The sequence below is a fragment of the Ascaphus truei genome, chromosome 7, assembly GCF_040206685.1.
Source record: "Ascaphus truei isolate aAscTru1 chromosome 7, aAscTru1.hap1, whole genome shotgun sequence".
Taxonomy (NCBI): Eukaryota; Metazoa; Chordata; class Amphibia; order Anura; family Ascaphidae; genus Ascaphus; species Ascaphus truei.
In genome coordinates, this window is record NC_134489.1 from 109,965,277 (window position 1) to 109,990,681 (window position 25,405).

Below are 25,405 nucleotides of genomic sequence, written 5' to 3' on the forward strand. Positions count from 1 at the left end.
GTGTATACAGTGCTGTACAGTACATAGACTTTTTGCAGGCACACATCCCTGCTCCATAGAGCTTACAATCTTTTTTTTTTTAAGGAGCTGACAGGGGTATCTTATGTCATTGCTCGTATGTAATTGAATTGTTAGATATTTGCCATCCCATGCAGCCACATTCATCATTTTGCTGCTTTTCATTATTCTAACACAAAATAAGATGATATGTGCTTTTCTTTCCGGGAGCTCTTACGTGTTTTGTGTGTAGAACATTTGCACCAACTCAAATAAAAATGTGTCATTTTACCCCTGGGACAGTCTGCGTCTCCCCTCCCCCAGGCAGCGTCGGAATAAATCTACAAACACTCACTAATATCTAGGAGAGAGAACAATTAGGCTCTGGTGACCAGAACAAATTGCAATCAGGGGAAGTCGCGTGAAGGGGGGGAAGGAAGGGAAGAAACGCCCCTATGTTCCTGCCACATGGGGAAGCGAATCCTGGCTTCACCAAATGAGCATACCCTATAGTATATAGGGGACAACAATAGCTGTCAGGGTGCCCCTCGCACGCAGGCAGGTGTTACCTGTGTCCCCTACACAGGAATACACAAGGGACCCGCCCACTGGTCAGGATAGTGTTACCTGAAGCAGGTCAGATTGCAGCCCCTGCAGCCCCCCTGAGGGGCCCGCACACATTTTAACATTACTAGTCCGATGTCTATTTGTGTAAATACAGGTTCGTAAAGCATACGATGAGGAGAGAAGAAGCAGATGTCAGGGCAGTGTTTGGTATAGCCATGGATGTTCCTAGATCAGGTCTGGGTTACTCTTTATGATTACCTAGAATATGCTGCATCAGAATACATTGTTTCCAGTCTGTTTTTAGAACTATTTGAATGTACAGACTGCAACAACATAAAGCAGAAAGTCTGGAATCCCTGCAGCAAACATTCACATAACATCAGCAACACATGTCCTCCCGGGGTAACCCTTTCAGTGTTAGAAGTGCCTGCTAAATCCTCCGCCGTCTCACCCTCAGGGGTAAGGTAACATATATACCAACACATGTCCTCCCGGGGTAACCCTTTCAGTGTTAGAAGTGCCTGCCAAATCCTCCGCCGTCTCACCCTCAGGGGTAAGGTAACATATATACCAACACATGTCCTCCCGGGGTAACCCTTTCAGTGTTAGAAGTGCCTGCCAAATCCTCCGCCGTCTCACACTCAGGGGTAAGGTAACATATATACCAACACAGAGAAATGTTTGTTTCAGAGGCTGCACCGGGCTTTGGGGAGGTAAAAAGATTGTAAGCTTCTTGAGCCAGGGACCGCTTTCTTATTGTCTCGGTTTGTCTTAACATATATATTATACAGGCATACCCCGGTTTAAGGTGTGTGTGTGTGTGTGTGTGTGTGTGTGTGTGTGTGTGTGTGTGTGTGTGTGTGTGTGTGTGTGTGTGTGTGTGTGTGTGTGTGTGTGTGTGTGTGTGTGTGTGTGTGTGTGTGTGTGTGTGTGTGTGTGTGTGTGTGTGTGTGTGTGTATATATATATACATACATATACACTCTTCTGTCATACAGCAAATGAAAATATCCCTTGTGAGCACATTCACATGTCTCAGACAGGTCTGCAACCCTGCTTACCCCCATTACCGGGGATTCTGGGTAATGACATGCAAATGAGCACACAGTGCCACCTTTGACTTCGAATGATACAATGTTACTGTCCCTCCCACATGGTGCTGCGTTGCTGGTTATGGTGGTGCTATACAAATAAAAGAGGATGATGATAATAAAAGGCGACATCAATGTATTTATCTGAGTATCGGGTATCACAGATTGCACCTGATGTATAAATACAAATCACAGGTAAAGTAATATGATTACTGACGCATGTAGGAAGCACTTGTACACCAGGGAAGATATACAGCGATGTCACAATAACAGAACAGCGCGCCGCAGAGATACTGTTATGCGGTGATGTAAAAGGTAATGACTTATCCTCCGCCAAAGAGCTTGCACTCTAAGGCAGGGCTGGACAGCTCCAGTCCCCGGGGGCCCCTGCCAGGGGCCGCTGGGGTCTCGGTTTGGAGGAGGAGCGTCGCCATGAAAAGCAGCAATTTTAAGATTAGGATAAAAATGATGACAAGTCCCACAAATGACTGGAAGCCCCCCTGGGCTGTGGGCACAGAAGCCCCCCTGGGCTGTGTGCACAGAAGCCCCCCTGGGCTGGCTGCACAGTAGCCCCCCTGGGCTGGGTGCACAGAAGCCCCCCCCCCCCGGCTGGGTGCACAGAAGCCCCCCCGGGCTGGGTGCACAGAAGCCCCCCTAGGCTGGGTACATGTCAGGCAGAGAACTGACAGAGTCACATGTGTGAGAGGGGGGCATTGTTGGGAAGGAGAGAGGAGGAGGGAAGGGAGCTGATGTGAACAATAGAGGGAGGGAGAGAGAGGCAGAGAGTGGAAAGAGACAGGCAGAGGCAGTGTGTGTGTGTGTGTATGTGTGAGTGTGTGTGTGTGCAGCCTGGGCTTTCTCATCCTGGCCACCATCAGCTGCAGCAGAGGGGGAGCTCAGGCAGAGCATGGATCCGGGACCCGGGCACCCCTAGCCCAGAACATGGTGTGTGCCTGCACCCCCTGCCCGGCTGCACGCAGGGCATTGCTGTAGCAGTCTCCCCGGGATTCCGGGCACCCCCAGGACATGGTGTGTGCCCGCACCCCCTGCCCGGCTGCACGCAGGGCATTGCTGTAGCAGTCTCCCCGGGATTACAAGCGGCGGAACCCCCAGCCCTGCGGACCAGGGGGGGGGGGGGGGGCAGCATGAATCTGCTGGAGGGGGCAGAGGAGGGCGGCGGGGACGGCGAGGTGGATGCCTTCTTCCGGACAGGTAAGGACGAGGGGCGGCGGGCCGGCGGGCGAGGGGCGGCGGGCCGGCGGGCGAGGGTGTATGCGGTGACCTTGCACTCTCTGCGGCCGGGCTGGGGTGATCTGTACGCCCGGGTCTGTGGCCGGAGGTGACACAAGGATAGTGTCAATGCAGAGAGGGGGAGAGAGAGAGGGAGAGAGAGAGGGAGAGAGAGAGGGTGCTAGGGGAGAGAGGGGGATAGATAGAGTGCTAGGGGAGGGAGAGAGATAGAGTGCTAGGGGAGAGAGGGGGATAGATAGAGTGCTAGGGGAGAGAGGGAGAGAGAGAGAGGGAGAGTACTCGGAGAGAGAGTGCTAGGGGAGAGAGGGAGAGAGATAGAGTGCTAGGGGAGAGAGATAGAGGGCTAGGGGAGAGAGGGAGAGAGATAGAGGGCTAGGGGAGAGAGGGAGAGAGAGAGGGAGAGAGAGAGGGAGAGAGAGAGAGTGCTAGGGGAGAGAGGGGGATAGATAGAGTGCTAGGGGAGAGAGGGAGAGAGAGAGGGAGAGTACTCGGAGAGAGAGTGCTAGGGGAGAGAGGGAGAGAGATAGAGTGCTAGGGGAGAGAGATAGAGGGCTAGGGGAGAGAGGGAGAGAGATAGAGGGCTAGGGGAGAGAGGGAGAGAGCTAAAGTGCTAGGGGAGAGAGGGAGAGTGCTCGGAGATAGAGTGCTAGGGGAGAGAGGGAGAGTGCTCGGAGAGAGGGTGCTAGGGGAGAGAGGGAGAGAGATAGTGTGCTAGGGGAGAGAGGGAGAGAGATAGAGTGCTAGGGGAGAGAGGGAGAGAGATAGAGTGCTAGGGGAGAGAGGGAGAGTGCTCGGAGAGAGGGTGCTAGGGGAGAGAGGGAGAGTGCTCGGAGAGAGATAGAGTGCTAGGGGAGAGAGGGAGAGTGCTCGGAGAGAGAGTGCTGAGAGAGAGTGCTCGGAGAGAGCAGCAGAGTGCATTTCAACGGTAGGGCTAGACAAGCGGATTCTGGTCATTGAGGCATCTCAAGCCTGTCCCGTTTCCGCTCCTTCCCTGGTATTCCTTTGGATGAAGAATAGATTAACCTGTTCCCTGCCAGAGGGGGGGGGGGGGGGGGGGCAGCAACGCATTGCTGGCCCCTCCGGCCGGGAACGGGTTAAAAGAAACAGCACTGGCTCAGCCTGTTCCGCTTGTCATATGTTCCTCCTGCGCTGTCACTTCAGCCCGAGCGGCGGAGGGGCCTGCGGTGTGTTAGCGTGTGACAGCTGTGGGATTTGCACCCGAGGGGTGTTCAGCCCCCCCCCCCCGAGTGGTTAGGGGACCCCCTGCTATGTCTCCTCTCCTGCTTCATCTTCCTCATGGGGCTGTGAGGAGGGGCCGTGTGTGACCTGCATGTCTGGTACTGTCAGTATCTGGGACCTGCATGTCTGGTACTGTCAGTATCTGGGACCTGCATGTCTGGTACTGTCTGTATCTGGGACCTGCATGTCTGGTACTGTCTGTATCTGGGACCTGCATGTCTGGTTCTGTCAGTATCTGGGACCTGCATGCCTGGTACTGTCAGTATCTGGGACCTGCATGTCTGGTACTGTCTGTATCTGGGACCTGCATGTCTGGTACTGTCAGTATCTGGGACCTGCATGTCTGGTACTGTCAGTATCTGGGACCTGCATGTCTGGTACTGTCAGTATCTGGGACCTGCATGTCTGGTACTGTCTGTATCTGGGACCTGCATGTCTGGTTCTGTCAGTATCTGGGACCTGCATGTCTGGTACTGTCAGTATCTGGGACCTGCATGCCTGGTACTGTCAGTATCTGGGACCTGCATGTCTGGTACTGTCTGTATCTGGGACCTGCATGTCTGGTTCTGTCAGTATCTGGGACCTGCATGTCTGGTACTGTCAGTATCTGGGACCTGCATGTCTGGTACTGTCAGTATCTGGGACCTGCATGTCTGGTACTGTCAGTATCTGGGACCTGCATGTCTGGTACTGTCAGTATCTGGGACCTGCATGTCTGGTACTGTCAGTATCTGGGACCTGCATGTCTGGTTCTGTCAGTATCTGGGACCTGCATGCCTGGTACTGTCAGTATCTGGGACCTGCATGTCTGGTACTGTCAGTATCTGGGACCTGCATGTCTGGTACTGTCAGTATCTGGGACCTGCATGTCTGGTTCTGTCAGTATCTGGGACCTGCATGTCTGGTTCTGTCAGTATCTGGGACCTGCATGTCTGGTACTGTCAGTATCTGGGACCTGCATGCCTGGTACTGTCAGTATCTGGGACCTGCATGCCTGGTACTGTCAGTATCTGGGACCTGCATGTCTGGTACTGTCAGTATCTGGGACCTGCATGTCTGGTACTGTCAGTATCTGGGCCCTGCATGTCTGGTACTGTCAGTATCTGGGACCTGCATGTCTGGTACTGTCAGTATCTGGGACCTGCATGTCTGGTACTGTCAGTATCTGGGACCTGCATGCGTGGTACTGTCAGTATCTGGGACCTGCATGTCTGGTACTGTCAGTATCTGGGACCTGCATGTCTGGTACTGTCAGTATCTGGGCCCTGCATGTCTGGTACTGTCAGTATCTGGGACCTGCATGTCTGGTACTGTCAGTATCTGGGACCTGCATGCCTGGTACTGTCAGTATCTGGGACCTGCATGTCTGGTACTGTCAGTATCTGGGACCTGCATGTCTGGTACTGTCAGTATCTGGGCCCTGCTTGTCTGGTACTGTCAGTATCTGGGACCTGCATGTCTGGTACTGTCAGTATCTGGGACCTGCATGCCTGGTACTGTCAGTATCTGGGACCTGCATGCCTGGTACTGTCAGTATCTGGGACCTGCATGCCTGGTACTGTCAGTATCTGGGACCTGCATGCCTGGTACTGTCAGTATCTGGGACCTGCATGTCTGGTACTGTCAGTGGCTGGTTCTGTCAGTGGCTGGTTCTGTCAGTGGCTGGTTCTGTCAGTGGCTGGTTCTGTCAGTGGCTGGTTCTGTCAATGGCTGGTTCTGTCAGTGGCTGGTTCTGTAAGTGGCTGGTTCTGTCAGTGGCTGGTTCTGTCAGTGGCTGATTCTGTCAGTGGCTGGTACGTTGGGCTGTTTGCTGGAAGTGCTGGTTCTGTTCATGCAGTACATACTGCACGCCGCCTGCAGATTGTTCCCAGGGTGCAGTAACGCTGTGTAACCTGCCATTTATTTGCGGTTATCTCCTGCAGCATTTGCATCAAATATAATAAATCTTGGGTACATTTAAAGCAAACTGAGAACATTAATGGCGCTCAGACCTGGCGCCAAAAACAACGCAAAAAACAATGCAAAAAAAGGAGGGGAGAATCGCAATGCAAAGAAAGGGACCAATTGGTGCATTTGTTTTTCATATCTGCGATAAGTAACTTCTGTGACTCCACCCACTACGCCACATCCAGGCCTAATATCACCGCTGATACAAAGGACAGAGAATGGGGTCAGCCAATTCCAGTCCTCAAGGGCCACCAACAGGCCAGGTTTTATATATATATATATATATATATATATATATATATATATAATTGCTTCATTCATTGTAACATCGCCGGAAGAAGAGATCAGTGTATCTCGAATGCTCGCACAAATAAAAGCATTTCGTTAGCCACAGAACGGTATCATCTATTTATTTTTTGATTATTGAAGCTCGGCTAACACGGTACTGATACCTCTACATGTATATATATATATATATATATATCCCTGCTTCAGCACGGGTGGCTCAATCAGTGTCTCTGTATATAATGTTGGCATCGCTGGTCTCTCTGTATGTAATGATAACATCGCTGGTCCCTGTATATAATGTTGGGATCGCTGGTTTCTATATATAATGTTGGGATCGCTGGTCTCTGTATATAATGTTGGCAGCGCTGGTCTCTGTATATAATGTTGGGATCGCTGGTCTCCGTATATAATGTTGGGATCGCTGGTCTCTGTATATAATGTTGGTATCGCTGGTCTCCGTATATAATGTTGGGATCGCTGGTCTCTGTATATAATGTTGGGATCGCTGGTCTCTGTATATAATGTTGGTATCGCTGGTCTCTGTATATAATGTTGGGATCGCTGGTCTCTGTATATAATGTTGGCAGCGCTGGTCCCTGTATATAATGTTGGGATCGCTGGTCTCTGTATATAATGTTGGGATCGTTGGTCTCCGTATATAATGTTGGGATCGCTGGTCTCTGTATATAATGTTGGGATCGCTGGTCTCCGTATATAATGTTGGGATCGCTGGTCTCCGTATATAATGTTGGGATCGCTGGTCTCTGTATATAATGTTGGGATCGCTGGTCTCTGTATATAATGTTGGTATCGCTGGTCTCTGTATATAATGTTGGGATCGCTGGTCTCTGTATATAATGTTGGCAGCGCTGGTCCATGTATATAATGTTGGGATCCCTGGTCTCTGTATATAATGTTGGCAGCGCTGGTCCTTGTATATAATGTTGGGATCGCTGGTCTCTGTATATAATGTTGGGATCGCTGGTCTCTGTATATAATGTTGGGATCGCTGGTCTCTGTATATAATGTTGGGATCGCTGGTCTCTGTATATAATGTTGGGATCGCTGGTCCCTCTATATAATGTTGGGATCGCTGGTCTCTGTATATAATGTTGGCAGCGCTGGTCTCTGTATATAATGTTGGGATCGCTGGTTTCTGTATATAATGTTGGTATCGCTGGTCCCTGTATATAATGTTGGCAGCGCTGGTCTCTGTATATAATGTTGGCAGCGCTGGTCCCTGTATATAATGTTGGGATCGCTGGTCCCTGTATATAATTTTGGGATCGCTGGTCCCTGTATATAATTTTGGGATCGCTGGTCTCTGTATATAATGTTGGGATCGCTGGTCTCTGTATATAATGTTGGTATCGCTGGTCTCCGTATATAATGTTGGGATCGCTGGTCTCTGTATATAATGTTGGGATCGCTGGTCTCTGTATATAATGTTGGTATCGCTGGTCTCTGTATATAATGTTGGGATCGCTGGTCTCTGTATATAATGTTGGCAGCGCTGGTCCCTGTATATAATGTTGGGATCGCTGGTCTCTGTATATAATGTTGGGATCGTTGGTCTCCGTATATAATGTTGGGATCGCTGGTCTCTGTATATAATGTTGGGATCGCTGGTCTCCGTATATAATGTTGGGATCGCTGGTCTCCGTATATAATGTTGGGATCGCTGGTCTCTGTATATAATGTTGGGATCGCTGGTCTCTGTATATAATGTTGGTATCGCTGGTCTCTGTATATAATGTTGGGATCGCTGGTCTCTGTATATAATGTTGGCAGCGCTGGTCCATGTATATAATGTTGGGATCCCTGGTCTCTGTATATAATGTTGGCAGCGCTGGTCCTTGTATATAATGTTGGGATCGCTGGTCTCTGTATATAATGTTGGGATCGCTGGTCTCTGTATATAATGTTGGGATCGCTGGTCTCTGTATATAATGTTGGGATCGCTGGTCTCTGTATATAATGTTGGGATCGCTGGTCCCTCTATATAATGTTGGGATCGCTGGTCTCTGTATATAATGTTGGCAGCGCTGGTCTCTGTATATAATGTTGGGATCGCTGGTTTCTGTATATAATGTTGGTATCGCTGGTCCCTGTATATAATGTTGGCAGCGCTGGTCTCTGTATATAATGTTGGCAGCGCTGGTCCCTGTATATAATGTTGGGATCGCTGGTCCCTGTATATAATTTTGGGATCGCTGGTCCCTGTATATAATTTTGGGATCGCTGGTCTCTGTATATAATGTTGGGATCGCTGGTCTCTGTATATAATGTTGGCAGCGCTGGTCTCTGTATATAATGTTGGGATCGCTGGTTTCTGTATATAATGTTGGTATCGCTGGTCCCTGTATATAATGTTGGCAGCGCTGGTCCCTGTATATAATGTTGGGATCGCTGGTCCCTGTATATAATGTTGGGATCGCTGGTCTCTGTATATAATGTTGGTATCGCTGGTCTCTGTATATAATGTTGGCATCGCTGGTCCCTGTATATAATGTTGGGATCGCTGGTCGCTGTATATGATGTTGGGATCGCTGGTCTCTGTATATAATGTTGGGATCGCTGGTCTCTGTATATAATGTTGGTATCGCTGGTCTCTGTATATAATGTTGGTATCGCTGGTCTCTGTTTATAATGTTGGGATCGCTGGTCTCTGTATATAATGTTGGTATCGCTGGTCTCTGTATATAATGTTGGTATCGCTGGTCTCTGTTTATAATGTTGGGATCGCTGGTCTCTGTTTATAATGTTGGGATCGCTGGTCTCTGTATATAATGTTGGCAGCGCTGGTCCCTGTATATAATGTTGGGATCGCTGGTCTCTGTATATAATGTTGGGATCGTTGGTCCCTCTATATAATGTTGGTATCGCTGGTCTCTGTATATAATGTTGGGATCGCTGGTCTCTGTATATAATGTTGGGATCGCTGGTCTCTGTATATAATGTTGGCATCGCTGGTCTCTGTATATAATGTTGGGATCGCTGGTCTCTGTATATAATGTTGGCATCGCTGGTCTCTGTATATAATGTTGGCAGCGCTGGTCTCTGTATATAATGGTGGCATCGCTGGTCTCTGTATATAATGTTGGCATCGCTGGTCTCTGTATATAATGTTGGCATCGCTGGTCCCATTATATAATGTTGGGATCGCTGGTCTCTGTATATAATGTTGGTATCGCTGGTCTCTGTATATAATGTTGGCATCGCTGGTCGCTGTATATGATGTTGGGATTGCTGGTCTCTGTATATAATGTTGGGATCGCTGTTCTCTGTATATAATGTTGGCATCGCTGGTCTCTGTATATAATGTTGGTATCGCTGGTCTCTGTATATAATGTTGGCATCGCTGGTCTCTGTATATAATGTTGGCAGCGCTGGTCTCTGTATATAATGGTGGCATCGCTGGTCTCTGTATATAATGTTGGCATCGCTGGTCTCTGTATATAATGTTGGCAGCGCTAGTCCCTGTATATATTGTTGGGATCGCTGGTCTCTGTATATAATGTTGGGATCGCTGGTCTCCGTATATAATGTTGGGATCGCTGGTCTCCGTATATAATGTTGGGATCGCTGGTTTCTGTATATAATGTTGGGATCGCTGGTCTCTGTATATATTGTTGGGATCGCTGGTCTCTGTATATAATGTTGGGATCGCTGGTCTCTGTATATAATGTTGGGATCGCTGGTTTCTGTGTATAATGTTGGCAGCGCTGGTCCCTGTATATAATGTTGGGATCGCTGGTTTCTGTATATAATGTTGGCAGCGCTGGTCCCTGTATATAATGTTGGGATCGCTGGTCTCTGTATATAATGTTGCCTCCATACGTGCGGGTCTGCGGGTGGGTACATGCCTCCTAACGGGCGGGTCTGCGGGTGGGTACATGCCTCCTAACGGGCGGGTCTCCGGATGCCTCCATACGGGTGGGTCTGCGGGTGGGTACATGCCTCCTAATGGGCGGGTCTATGTGCCGGTTCATGCCGCCTGCGGCTCAGATTTAACATCTTTTGGAGTCTTCTGAGTGCCAAGTATCGTATTAAGGCAAAAGTCTGTTTTCGTGGCGTTGAATTGCCTCCTAGAGCAGCGCTGTCACCCTGTGCGCGTCAATGTGTCACCCTGTGCGCGTCAATGTGTCACCCTGTGCGCGTCAATGTGTCACCCTGTGCGCGTCAATGTGTCACCCTATGCGCATGAATGTGTCACCCTGTGAGCGTCAATGTGTCATCCTGTGCACGTCAACGTGTCACCGGGTGCGCGTCAACGTGTCACCCTGTGCGCGTCAACGTGTCACCCTGTGCGCGTCAACGTGTCACCCTGTGCGCGTCAACGTGTCACCCTGTGCGCGTAAACGTGTCACCCTGAGCGCGTCATGTGCCACCCTGTGCGCGTCAACGTGTCACCCTGTGCCCGTCAATGTGTCACCCTGTGCCCGTCAACGTGTCACCCTGTGCGCGTCAACGTGTCACCCTGTGCGCGTCAATGTGTCACGTTACTTGCACATTATTATCGTTATTTGTAAAGCTCCCGTGTATGCTGCCGCGGGGTACAAAGGGGTACAGAGCTGTGCATGTTATGCAAACAGAACGACGTACCCAAACAAGGACAGACATGTACAAACACAAGGTAACGAGGGCCCTGGGCCTCAGAGCTTACACTCTAGAGCAGGGGTGCGCAAACTGGGAGGCGCAAGATTTTTCTGGTGGGGGCGCGGGTTTGCAGAGGCTCTTCCCCAAGGCATTTAAATGGTGTACCGGGGGATCGCGTGAGACCTCTGCAACCTCAACTTGCCTTGCTTCAGCCGGCGCCAGGATGCGTCTCCATAGCATTGCGATGTCAAATGACGCCGCGGGTAACGTGACTTGATGTCACATGACCCCGCGCGTCATTTGACGCTGCACTGAACGAAGAGGAGGGGGCTCGAGCACCGGGGGATAAAACGCAGTGGGGCACAGGATAAAAAGTTTGCGCACCCCTCAAGGCCCAGGTCAGGTTTTCAGGTTATCCTCCCCGACTATAACGTCTCCGACTAACGCCTCCCCGACTAACTAACACCTCCCCGACTCACGCCTTCCCGACTAACTAACGCCTCCCCGACTCACGCCTTCCCGACTAACTAACACCTCCCGACTCACGCCTTCCCGACTAACTAACGCCTCCCGACTAACTAACGCCTCCCCGACTAACGCCTCCCAACAACTAACTAACGCCTCCCCGACTCACGCCTTCCCGACTAACTAACACCTCCCCGACTCACGCCTTCCCGACTAACTAACGCCTCCCCGACTCACGCCTTCCCGACTAACTAACACCTCCCGACTCACGCCTTCCCGACTAACTAACGCCTCCCGACTAACTAACGCCTCCCCGACTAACGCCTCCCAACAACTAACTAACGCCTCCCCGACTAACTAACGCCTCCCCGACTAACTAACGCCTCCCGACTAACTAACGCCTCCCGACTAACGCCTCCCCGACTAACTAACGCCTCCCGAATAATTAACGCCTCCCGACTAACTAACGCCTCCCCGACTAACGCCTCCCCGACTAACTAACGCCTCCCGACTAACTAACGCCTCCCCCACTAACGCCTCCCCGACTAACTAACGCCTCCCGACTAACGCCTCCCCGACTAACTAACGCCTCCCGACTAACTAACGCCTCCCGACTAACGCCTCCCCGACTAACTAACGCCTCCCCGACTAACTAACGCCTCCCGACTAACTAACGCCTCCCGACTAACGCCTCCCCCACTAACGCCTCCCCGACTAACTAACGCCTCCCGACTAACGCCTCCCCGACTAACTAACGCCTCCTGACTAACGCCTCCCCGACTCAGGCCTCCCCGACTCACGCCTCCCCGACTAACGCCTCCCCGACTAACTAACGCCTCCCGACTAACTAACGCCTCCCTGACTAACTAATGCCTCCCCGACTATAACGTCTCCGACTGACGCCTCCCCGACTGACGCCTTCCCGACTAACGCCTCCCTGACTAACTAATGCCTCCCTGACTAACTAACGCCTCCCCGACTAACTAACGCCTCCCCGACTAACTAACGCCTCCCTGACTAACTAACGCCTCCCCGACTGACGCCTCCCTGACTAACTAACAACTCCCTGACTAACTAACTCCTCCCCGACTAACTAACGCTTTCCTGACTAACTAACGCCTCCCCGACTTACGCCTCCCCGACTTACGCCTCCCCGACTAACTAACGCCTCCCTGACTAACTAACGCCTCCCTGACTAACTAACGCCTCCCCGACTAACACCTCCCCGACTAACGCCTCCCTGACTAACTAACTCCTCCCCGACTAACTAACGCCTCCCCGGCTAACTAACGCCTCCCCGACTAACTAACGCCTCCCTGACTAACTAGCTCCTTCCCGACTAACTAACGACTCCCCGACTAACTAACGCCTCCCCGACTAACTAACGCCTCCCCGACTAACGCCTCCCTGACTAACTAATGCCTCCCGACTAACTAACGCCTCCCGACTAACTAACGCCTCCCGACTAACTAACGCCTCCCCGACTAACGCCTCCCCGACTAACTAACGCCTCCCGACTAACTAACGCCTCCCCGACTAACGATCTACATGAAACATAAGAAACGTAATTGATGAGCCTTTTACATTTAGCACATTAGAAAATGACAGAAACTAATTGCCGTGCGTGATATGACACGTTCCACTTCCTGAGTACTCACGCCACACTGTATCATGCTGCACAAGGGGCTTCTAGTACTTGGGTGGAAAATACTTTATGGACAAAGACTGAATTTCACTTATACAAGGTCTCCTAAGGCCGGACACAACCTTTCACCCCAACTTCCACCATCAAGCAGTTATCTGACGACAGTTCCATGTACGGATAGCCCTGTGACACGCGTGTGCGCTTTGCAGCGATTAGAAAAAGGGTGAAATGTCCTCGGGCGCGTCACTCTGCTTACGGTTCCACGACGTATATTATATGCAAAGCAAAAGGAGAGAGAGAAGGGCCACAGTGAAAAATGACAGCTCAAAGTTTTGCACACTTTTTCATCAGGGTAGGGAGAGGAGGGGGCGGGGGGTTAAGAGGGGTGAGAGATGAAGACAAGGGATGACTTATATTAAATCAAACTTGTTGACCGGAGACACACTCACATTAAATCTCTAAAAACTTGATTTGATGTCTCCTCCTCTTTTTGTAATTATATAGACTGTAGGCGAGGAAGTACTCTCTGGTATATCAAGATTTCTGGTATCTTGAACAGATGTCTTCTCCTCTATGTATAGTTGAATGGATTGAGGCCGAGGAGATGCCTCCTGATATCTTCAAGCGACCGATAAATTCGAGCATAGGAAGGAGATGCCGCCAGACTCCACAGCTTGTCCCTTTCTGGGTTGTGGTGTCCCGTCTCGGCTGATTCCCTCTTGGCAGGTGTTTCTTGTCTGTGTTAGGTTGTTGGTGGCTGCAGTGCGGATGTCCAGAGCCCGTGCACAGGCTATGTCCTCCTCCTCCGGCCGCCTATCTCCCCTATACAGACAGTTCTCGGCTTCCCTGCTCCGCTGCGCATGCGCAGACGGCGAGACGCTGGGCCAGGGAAATCAAACTCCTCGCTATGGTGGCTTGTAGAGACCAAAAAATGTCAGATGCGTTTCGCCAATGCTTCCTCAGTGACGTCAGACGGGACACCACAACCCAGAAAGGGACAAGCTGTGGAGTCTGGCGGCATCTCCTTCCTATGCTCGAATTTATCGGTCGCTTGAAGATATCAAGAGGCATCTCCTCGGCCTCAATCCATTCAACTATACATAGAGGAGAAGACATCTGTTCAAGATACCAGAAATCTTGATATACCAGAGAGTACTTCCTCGCCTACAGTCTATATAATTACAAAAAGAGGAGGAGACATCAAATCAAGTTTTTAGAGATTTAATGTGAGTGTGTCTCCGGTCAACAAGTTTGATTTAATATAAGTCATCCCTTGTCTTCATCTCTCACCCCTCTTAACCCCCCGCCCCCTCCTCTCCCTACCCTGATGAAAAAGTGTGCAAAACTTTGAGCTGTCATTTTTCACTGTGGCCCTTCTCTCTCTCCTTTTGCTTTGCATATAATATACGTCGTGGAACCGTAAGCAGAGTGACGCGCCCGAGGACATTTCACCCTTTTTCTACTCATATCCATACAGAGGTTGGTGAATAACCTCTGAAAGACTCAGGCAGCGAAATCACTTTGTGGAAAGGACTGGAACCACATATTGAATAGTAGGCAAAATTCTTTTTTGGCGCAAACTTTCCCCTTCTTTCTCTAATAGCTTTGCAGCGATTAGCTTTTCATACAGATGTACATTATTGTGCTTAGAACAGGTCTGGGGGGTCCAGGATGATTGGCCAGCGCTCCGCCGCCACATGTCGACGCCGGGAGCACTCACCGCGGGGACACCGCGCCGGGAGCAACCTTCACAACGCCATCTTTAAATGTCCCGCGCCGCTCCGAGGATATTTAAAGACTTCCCGCGCGACCAGCACTGTCCTCGGAGCCGCGCGGGAGATTTAAAGATGGCGTTGTTGAGATCGCGAGGTGTCCTGGCGGTGAGTTCTCCCGACGTGTTCTGCCGTAGCTGTGGGCACTATATAGCTAAACATTTACCTATATGGAGAGCTCGCCACCTGTTCACTTCCATACTGGCTAAGTCTCACTAATGGAGAGACCGTAAGGAACAACTCTTGGAGGTCAGAAACGTTCCATTAAATGTATTGTGACAGTTGTGTTTGTTATGTTTCTTAACATTACACCTAGAGGATTGCAAGGCCTTGTAGGAGGTTCAAAAATGTATACCCGATATCAAAACACGCGCCAGGTTCAGTAGTTATAAACTTCCCGAATTCAATATGTTGCAATGTGGCTGACAGTTGTATCAGTTACAGATGTGTCAAACTCCACAAACCGAAATCGCTGAGATTTGGGCGCTCTAGACCAAAAATAGCATTTTAATGCAAACGTGCTGATTTTCCTCAGTAAAACTGTACTGCGTTCCGTGAGCCGGCGGAAGCGAAATCAGCGAGACGCGCAGAAGAGCAGGGATTGTTGTCATGTCTGCACTTAGAAGCTGATTGTGTCATTGATTATGTTGAAGTAGCTTTAAATATAATTACATCTGCAGAGTAGAATCATTTTCTCAATGGAGAGAAGGTCATTTTCACAATAATGTAAAGAACACACATATTGTACAGCGCTTTGGGCCTTTGGTACCATTGAGCTATAATATTTTCCTTTGTTACCCAACTGGGGATGCATTTCATGAACTGGTGTTTGTGCCAGAGTTGCTTTTGATGCTAACCAGGAATAAATCCCCTGTGGATATTCACATATACACATATGTGTTATTTGTATGAAAGAAGATTTCCTTTTTAGCATGCTGGTAATACCTCTTATCTATTTCCTTAGCTTTTGGTGGGAGTGTAAAACATGTCTGCCACATACTGTAATACAGGGTTGGCCAACTCCAGTCCTCACGGGCCACTAACAGGTCAGGTGCTAAGGCTATTGCTGCTTCAGCACAGGTGGGGCAGTCTTTGACTGTGGCACCTGTGCTGAAGCAGGGACTGATTGAGCCACCTTTGCTGAAGCTGCGGTATCCTTAAAACCTGACCTGTTGGGGATTGTAGTTGAGCGTCCCTGGATGAAGCGACGGCAGTATGGATCTGTTGTTCCATTTTCTCCATGTGCAATAGATCGTGCCGTCCCCTGAACCGATGCACAATGTGCATTTGGGCACAAGTGACTGCCAATTGAGCTACTGTACCCAATAACTGTAGGATGAAGGGCAGTGCGTGCGCTGTCCTGATCAATGCCGACGCACGATATTATTTATCTATACAGGGCTGCTTTTGCCTCTGTGCAGTTATGAAGTGTCTGGTATTGAAATGGATGAATGGATTTAATTTGCTTGTTAAAAGTCATGGGGAGTGTGTTTGCACAATGCTAATCGTATGGGAACATCAATTTCAGATCCCTACAATCCTGCACGGATTGGTAATCAATTTAATGAATTGTATTTCTAAGCCGCTGTTCGTTTCACCGCCACAGAAGACATTTTGGCGTGATTAGGCCGTAAGGTGTCATCTGGCGCCTGATAGGCTACTGTGAAATAGCACTACTTAGGCTATCTGGACCTTTAACTTCAACTTTTACACTGCATAAAAATGACCTTTTTCTGTAGTATAAACTGTGATGTTAAAGCAGCAATCCCACCAAGTGAACCCAGTTTGTTTTTAAAGCATTGGGAGTGGAGGGTCCTCCGGGGCAGAACTGCGCGATTATTAGCGCTAGGGACCCCCAGTTTCTGACTTACTGTTCTAGTTCCAATACGGTCAAAAAATCAATAGAAAAAAAACAAAACAAGCGTCTGGGTTTCTGCTTTAACCAATCAGAACGCTCCATGCAGTAAAGGCCCCAGACCCTATTAGAACCCTAGCGGTGTGTATTGCGCATGGAATCTTCAGACACGGGGCAATGTGATTGGCTCAGGATGTTGTTATGGATACACTGCACCCCCTCCCCTGTACAAACAGCTCTTTAGAACGTTCCATTTACCCACAGCTCATGCGGGGGCTCGTCTTACATGTTACTGCGAAGCACACTTTGCCTCTCAGTAGTTCCTCTATGCATGAATCATATACTGGCCATCCTGTGTATGTTCTATCCTGCGTATGTTCTATCCTGCGTATGTTCTATCCTGTGTATGTTCTATCCTGCGTATGTTCTATCCTGCGTATGTTCTATCCTGCGTATGTTCTATCCTGCGTATGTTCTATCCTGCGTATGTGCTATCCTGTGTATGTTCTATCCTGCGTGTGTATGTTCTATCCTGCGTATGTTCTATCCTGCGTATGTGCTATCCTGCGTATGTGCTATCCTGCGTATGTGCTATCCTGCGTATGTTCTATCCTGCGTATGTTCTATCCTGCGTATGTTCTATCCTGCGTATGTTCTATCCTGCGTATGTTCTATCCTGCGTATGTGCTATCCTGCGTATGTGCTATCCTGCGTATGTGCTATCCTGTGTATGTTCTATCCTGCGTGTGTATGTTCTATCCTGCGTATGTTCTATCCTGCGTATGTGCTATCCTGCGTATGTTCTATCCTGCGTATGTTCTATCCTGCGTATGTTCTGTCCTGCGTATGTTCTGTCCTGCGTATGTTCTGTCCTGCGTATGTTCTGTCCTGCGTATGTTCTGTCCTGCGTATGTTCTGTCCTGCGTATGTTCTGTCCTGCGTATGTTCTGTCCTGCGTATGTTCTGTCCTGCGTATGTTCTGTCCTGCGCATGTTCTGTCCTGCGCATGTTCTATCCTGCGCATGTTCTATCCTGCGCATGTGCTATCCTGCGCATGTGCTATCCTGCGCATTTTCTATCCTGCGTATGTTCTATCCTGCGTATGTTCTATCCTGCGTATGTTCTATCCTGCGCATGTGCTATCCTGCGTATGTTCTATCCTGCGCATGTGCTATCCTGCGCATGTTCTATCCTGCGCATGTTCTATCCTGCGCATGTTCTATCCTGCGCATGTTCTATCCTGCGCATGTTCTATCCTGCGCATGTTCTATCCTGCGTATGTTCTATCCTGCGCATGTTCTATCCTGCGTATGTTCTATCCTGCGCATGTGCTATCCTGCGTATGTTCTATCCTGCGCATGTGCTATCCTGCGCATGTTCTATCCTGCGCATGTTCTATCCTGCGCATGTTCTATCCTGCGCATGTTCTATCCTGCGCATGTTCTATCCTGCGCATGTTCTATCCTGCGCATGTTCTATCCTGCGTATGTTCTATCCTGCGTATGTTCTATCCTGTGTATGTTCTATCCTGCGTATATTCTATCCTGTGTATGTTCCAGAAGGAGCCTTGTGGCAGAAGGCTGCTTAGTATATGTGCCCTTAGTAGGATATGTCTGCGGGAATGTTACCTGAGGAGTCATTAAAGCAGCAATACTGCAGCCTGTTTATTTATTTTTGTATTGTTTATGTAAAGCGTGCGACATGGTATCATTCTACATTCTTACCTAAACTGGCAATCGTTTGGTGCTCGTGTTATAAATCTGTAATAATCCTGATTGTGTGCCTAACAAAATGGCTGCTTCAGTCAGTGTAACTCAGCAGCTACAATGTATCCTTATATTACTAAGGTAACATTACCTATTGTTACAGTTTGCAGCTGAAACCGCTGTCTGACACTTTACATCTCATATGCACTGATTATATATATATATATATATATATATATATATATATATATATATATATCCTCTTCATGGCAGGGACCTTTTCCTATTGTTTTGTCTGAAGCACTTATTCCAAGTGTGTTCTAATATTATGTCACATGTATTGTAAAGCGCTAGGAACCTGCCGCTATAGAATTAAAGATATACAGCTCAACCCCGTTATAGCGCGATCCGCTACAACACAGATCCGCTTATAACGCGGTTTGAGCGTGGCTCCCAATTTAGAAGCTCTCCTACCTTTCTTAATTCCCTTTTGCCTGCTCTTGCTGCCGGCGTCCCCCCCCCCCTCCTCCTCGGCTCCTGCGTCAAATGACCCAGCGGGGTTATGTGACGTCATATCGCCACGTGGGAGGGGTGAGAATGAGGTTACTCGGCTCAGTCTCCAGCACGGCCTGCTCCACTGGCACCGACACCACCAACTGGATCATCCCCTGGTCCCCCGAGCTCATTATCAGCACCAGCTCCTCCTCCTCCACCACCTCCGCCGGAACATTGCCAGGATCCTGCGGCACAACCGTGACACACACACACCTCTCCGTCAGCCGGAAGCAGACGACAGGGAGAGGAGAGAGCTGCCAGATGCTGCTGCCGGGTAAGTCCTGCGTGCTGCTGCGCCGCCAGCTCTCCCCCTCTGGCGGACGCGGAACCCCTCATCGTGGCCATCCCCCCCCCCCGCGATCGGCTTAGAATGCTGTCGCATTATGTGGACCCCCGTTATAACGGAGTTCAGCTGTACATACATACAAATTTGGCAACAATTGATCACAAACAGGAAAGTGTTGCAAAGATCTTGCACTGCTTGGGAGCTGTGCCAAAACTTGCTAAAGAGATCAAAGGATGTGGTGGGTTCTGGGGTTAGAGCTGGAATTGTGTGTTCATTAATTTTAAGAGATCAATGGATGCTTTAAAAATCATTAAAAATGGAATTAAGAGTTGAATGATAAAAATAAATAATACATTAAGTATTATCTAATACTACAGAAATTATTTTATTAAAAAAAAAAAAACATAACATTTCACGTTTTGCTGCTTTAACCATCAAAGATCCAATAATAAAAATTATAAAAAATAAAACGAGGGCAGCACATCTCCAGTCGCGTGTCGTGTTTCCGCCACACAGATATTCGTAGCTTCATATAAATCCACGTTCACCAAAGTTCCTATTTTCTGTTTAGATTTCACGTTATAATTTGTCGCGTCTGTGAAAGGAGGCGTCTTTTAAGATGACGTCATTGGCTAGGTCAGTATGGTGCTCTAGCGAGTGTTTTTGCCTTTCCGTTTGGTAATTACAGTGTTTCAGGCTAGATGTTATCCGCAGTGAGCACTCAGCGGCAATTTGGCAGGCGACAGATGCTGGTATTGGGAAACCTTTTTTGGTTGAAGCTGTAAACCCCAATCACAGTATCTTGTTACTTAATGACAGAAACCACTCAGGATTCCATCTAGACATCTCACATGGGATCCCTGCGCCTCATCCAGTCTCTTAATCTGTGATTACTATTTGATTAAGAACTTGGTGTTGACATGTAAATGAGCGCATTACGTTATGTAGGATTTCAGCTTTATAGTATAAGGCCAGAGCAGCCAAATCAGGCGGAATAATCCAAAATGACAAAGTTACAGAAAAATGTCCCTTAGCGTGTTCCTTAAATGACCTCGCTCAGAAAGATGGTATATGCAGAGTGTTGGGGGACTCCTTTATGGTGATGAAAAGAGAAAGATGGTCTGAAGCAGCGCTTGGGTCTGTATTTACTGACCAGTGCTACGCCATAATAACGCCTGACGCCTACAGACCGCTCACAACCCATTGACTTGAGTAAGCTGTACAATGTCTTCCAGGGTCAGCTCAGAAGGGGTCTCATGGCAGAAAACCGCTTAGTACTGTAAATATGAACCAAGGTGTCTCAGAGCTGGAAGGTGTCTCTCTCGACGCTGGAAGGTGTCTCTCAGCGCTGGAAGGTGTCTCTCTGGGTGCTGGAAGGTGTCTCTCTGGGCGCTGGAAGGTGTCTCTCTGGGCGCTGGAAGGTGTCTCTCTGGGCGCTGGAAGGTGTCTCTCTGGGCGCTGGAAGGTGTCTCTCTGGGCGCTGGAAGGTGTCTCTCTGGGCGCTGGAAGGTGTCTCTCTGGGCGCTGGAAGGTGTCTCTCTGGGCGCTGGAAGGTGTCTCTCTGGGCGCTGGAAGGTGTCTCTCTGGGCGCTGGAAGGTGTCTCTCTGGGCGCTGGAAGGCGTCTCTCTGGGCGCTGGAAGGCGTCTCTCTGGGCGCTGGAAGGTGTCTCTCTGGGCGCTGGAAGGTGTCTCTCTGAGCACTGGAAGGTGTCTCTCTGGGCGCTGGAAGGTGTCTCTCTGGGCGCTGGAAGACATTTCTCAGCGCTGGAAGACGTCTCAGCGCTGGAAGGTGTCTCTGGGCGCTGGAAGGTGTCTCTGGGCGCTGGAAGGTGTCTCTCTGGGCGCTGGAAGGTGTCTCTCTGGGCGCTGGAAGGTGTCTCTGGGCGCTGGAAGGTGTCTCTCTGGGCGCTGGAAGGTGTCTCTCTGGGCGCTGGAAGGTGTCTCTCTGGGCGCTGGAAGGTGTCTCTCTGGGCGCTGGAAGGTGTCTCTCTGGGCGCTGGAAGGTGTCTCTCTGGGCGCTGGAAGGTGTCTCTCTGGGCGCTGGAAGATGTCTCTCTGGGCGTTGGAAGGTGTCTCTCTGGGCGCTGGAAGGTGTCTCTCTGAGCACTGGAAGGTGTCTCTCTGGGCGCTGGAAGGTGTCTCTCTGGGCGCTGGAAGGTGTCTCTCTGGGCGCTGGAAGGTGTCTCTGGGCGCTGGAAGGTGTCTCTCTGGGCGCTGGAAGGTGTCTCTCTGAGCACTGGAAGGTGTCTCTCTGGGCGCTGGAAGGTGTCTCTCTGGGCGCTGGAAGGTGTCTCTCTTGGTGCTGGAAGGTGTCTCTCTGAGCACTGGAAGGTGTCTCTCTGGGCGCTGGAAGGTGTCTCTCTGAGCACTGGAAGGTGTCTCTCTGGGCGCTGGAAGGTGTCTCTCTGGGTGCTGGAAGACGTCTCAGCGCTGGAAGGTGTCTCTGGGCGCTGGAAGGTGTCTCTCTGGGCGCTGGAAGGTGTCTCTCTGGGCGCTGGAAGGTATCTCTCTGGGCGCTGGAAGGTGTCTCTCTGGGCGCTGGAAGTTGCGTCTCTCTGGGCGCTGGAAGATGCGTCTCTCTGGGCGCTGTTATGCGCCTCTCTGGGCGCTGGAAGTTGCCTTGTGAATAGCAAAACTATTCACATGCATTATACATAAATCTATATCGGTTTTCAAATCACTATATACCCACTGGGTTTTCACATGAGTATATATGAGTGTATGTTTGCACACAGAGGACACCTGCCCAGGACACATTGTATGAAGGAAATGTATCTCCCACACTTTGAAAACCACCTTTACCTCCTTTTCAGTGCCCCGGACTTGGGAAGCCCATCGCTGAGCTGCTCTGGTACTGAAGGATTTCATCTGAAACAGGGAAAGGAAGCAGACATCTTTTCTCCAAGTTTAAAGCCTGGGTGACATTCTCATGGCCGTACTTTAGCTGGACAGGGGATAGATGAGACCAGGGCTGGATACTACGGTGTTTACATTCCTGCTCCATGTGCTGTGTGGTGGGACTCCCCCGGCTTCTCCAATTTCAAAGGCTCTCCTCCCTCAATCACAAGCAATTTGGCAAAGCTCTGGAAATGCTGAATCTGCAATGAGAGGCCAAAATAATGGCTCAGTTTTAAGATGTTCCCCACTCCCCCCCCCCCCCCCTAGAGCTTAAGTCTATATTCTTTAAGGGCTGAATTTAGCTTTCAAATGCCCCAGGGGCATATGGATGTGTGAGATCACCAACCCCCATCCTCCTGTTACCCTCTCATTACGGCGGGGAAACGTATTCCATGGCGCATTATTTAACACTATAGAAAGGCAAAATGTTTTCAACCGTCTCAAGTTCTCACAAACCCTTCCAATATGGGACAACCTCGCTGGACTTTGCACTGTTTGCCGGTCAGTCTCCGTAGTGCTTTGCTTTATTGTAAATATATACCGGATATCATTGAGAGATGTAATAGACAGGATTCCTTTGTTTCTGGAGCTGGAAACAAATAAGTAGTTTTCCCAATTCCGTGTAATTCTTACAGAAATGCAAAGTGCTTCTAAATGACATTTATCACAGTTATGCGGTTCTTCTGCAGTAGGGGGCCCTGTGAATAAAGAGAGCCGCTCACACCCCCCCCCCAGAAATGAAATGAAATGATCCTGTGGCCCCTGGCGGATGTTATTTACTCAGCTGTTCTCCTGATTATCTGGGGTATTAAATTATACAAATGCAAATGTTCCTCGTATATGGAACATAAATAAAACATAATTAATGTAAAACTGCACTTTATAAAACATTGTACTCGCGTAACAATAAATTCCTGCTTACACCTTTTTCCATATTTCTTACCGCGCAGTTCTTCATTTCTGCCCAGTCTTTACTTTGTCAATCTTAGCAGCCATTGCTGAGGGGTGCGCCAGTTATTGCACGCTACAGAACGCGTTTTACTGCCAGAGCTGGGACATTTTGACTCGTGATTGGCCATTTCTAAATGTGCGTTATATCCAGAGTAACACCATCTGTGCTTTGCTTTTAAATCCTGTTTAATAATTTAAAGCAACAATAGCGCATCTACAATCTGTTTTTCTTCCCCTTTGCTGGGGGGTATTCAGAAGCAATACTACCCGGTACCTACCACTAGGGGGCACATGGACCAGGAATGATTCACCTCGGGCGTTCCTGGTATTTTTGGGTAAACAAGACTTATTTGGGGGCAGCCATTTTTATTGTGGCTGTATATCAGAGGCGAACATTTGGTGTCTCCTGATGGCTACGGGAGGATACAAGAATAATGTATCAGCAATGAATGAAATAATTGTAACGGGGGCTTCCAGGCCGAGGTCCCACGAGGAAGAGAGTGGGTTTTCCCCCGTGCTGTTCTAATAACAGCAGCTCGCCGCCTACACTCCTCCCGGCAGCAGCAGCGGCGGTAGCAGCGGCACAGGACAATGCTGTGTGATTGGTGTTTGTCAGCTGATGGGAAGTAATGATGGAGCGAACTCCTTTTGTATGGGAACACAAGCACGGCAGATGGCTAATTGGACACCATACACCACTGGGACCATCCTACAGGACAAAGAAACCCTACAGGGATGATCAGGTCCCGGTCTGTCGCAGGAGAGGGGAAGGACGCGGGTGGAGGGGCCGTTCGCTGTAACTTGTCTGTTGTCTGGCCATATGTCAGCCAGTAAAAGAGGAGCTGTGGCAAGTGTCGGTGCGGCTAATGGGAACCCTATGTCATTAGCCAACACCAAATGAAAGGAAAGAAGGGTGCAGAAATAGAGGGCCTCGCTAATCAGGGCGGAATCAAAGTGGGGAGGTCAAATGTCAGGCAAAATAGCAGAAATGTAGTTTGCGTTTGGGAAGCGCAATTAGTTGTGCCATTGTTCCCGTGTCATTGGGGGATGTTTTCTGAGGCTTCTTAACCCTTGTGCTATCAGAGGGTCTGTAGGACAATGCAGGCCCCTTATATATCCCATTATTATGAGGGTCTCCGGAGCTGAAACCCATTACCTTCAGCTCCGGGGACCCCCTGCTTCCAGAGCTATCTCCGTAGGAAGTGCCGGACGCCTCTCGCTCAGCTAGCAGGGCTCATGTAATGGCCGCTATCCGAAGCTCCTGCGTCCTGCGGGCCAATAGGAAGCCGTGACATCATCCGGTGCAGGTTCCTATTGGTCCGCGGGACGCAGGGGCTTTACATTGGGCCGAGAGATACCGGCGCCCCCTGCAGGAGGTAAGTAGGGTGTCTCCGGAGCGGAAATGAATGGGGTTCAGGTTCGGAGAGACCCCCCCCGCTTCAATCCTATGGGAAAAAGTAATAATAATAAAACTAATTTGGATTGCAGCTTTAACGCCTCCTATCTGCACTCTGATAACCACAAGGTGACACACGCAAAATAAACACGCATTGATGCTGCTAACTGATGCAAAATGATCATGTCTCTCTCAGCATCGATGTCGCGCTGAGCGCAGACTGCTGCGTCCTGATAAACTGACCGTGCAAGATTTTATTTTTGAAACTACATTTAAAGAAAAAATGTGTGGACTTTTCTTGCAGGACTGCAGTGAATATCCCCCCATCCCCCCCTCCCCCACCCCTCTATCCCCCCCCCCCCACCCCTCTATCCCCAGCCCCCACCCCCCCAGGGCATGAAGCGCTCTGTAAAACTGGCAGGGCTTCCCCGAACGCGCCTGGTAAAAGGAAGGCAGTGTGTACAGAGCGGGGTCCGGCAGGAAGTGCAGAAGTCTTCACTGCATTGATTATTCTTGTTTTGTTTCAGTGGGAGGGAAAGCGAAGCCTGTGCCAAAGCCTAAATATATCCGCCCTATTAGCATGCAGCCTTCAGAAGCCGCATTAATCTCCGCTGCATTACAGGATGCCGCTTCATTTGAGCGCTCAATTAAAAGTCTCTGCGCTGCGAGGCGAGCCTGCAATGCATTGGAAAGCAGCGTGCTAGAGCAGGGGGGGGGGGCAACTCCCGTCCTCAAGCCCCCCCAACAGGTCAGGGTTTCAGGATATCCCAGCTTCAGCATAGGTGGCTCAATCAGGCCCTGCTTCAGCACAGATGGCTCAAGGTGTGCTGAAGCTGGGATATCCTGAAACCCTGACCTGTTGGTGGGGAAGGGGTCTGGAGTACCCCTGTATTAGAGG

At 49.7% G+C, this 25,405-nt stretch overlaps 1 protein-coding gene across 1 annotated transcript in view; it reads left to right on the top strand.

The window, feature by feature from the left end:
- Positions 1-2,452: 2,452 nt before the first annotated feature.
- The window catches only part of LOC142499873 (kalirin-like), a 376,918-nt gene continuing 353,965 nt past the window's right edge, over positions 2,453-25,405 (top strand). The window contains 1 exon segment of the mRNA XM_075609896.1: positions 2,453-2,866. Coding sequence (XP_075466011.1) covers positions 2,479-2,866 — 388 coding nt within the window. The 5' untranslated portion in view covers positions 2,453-2,478.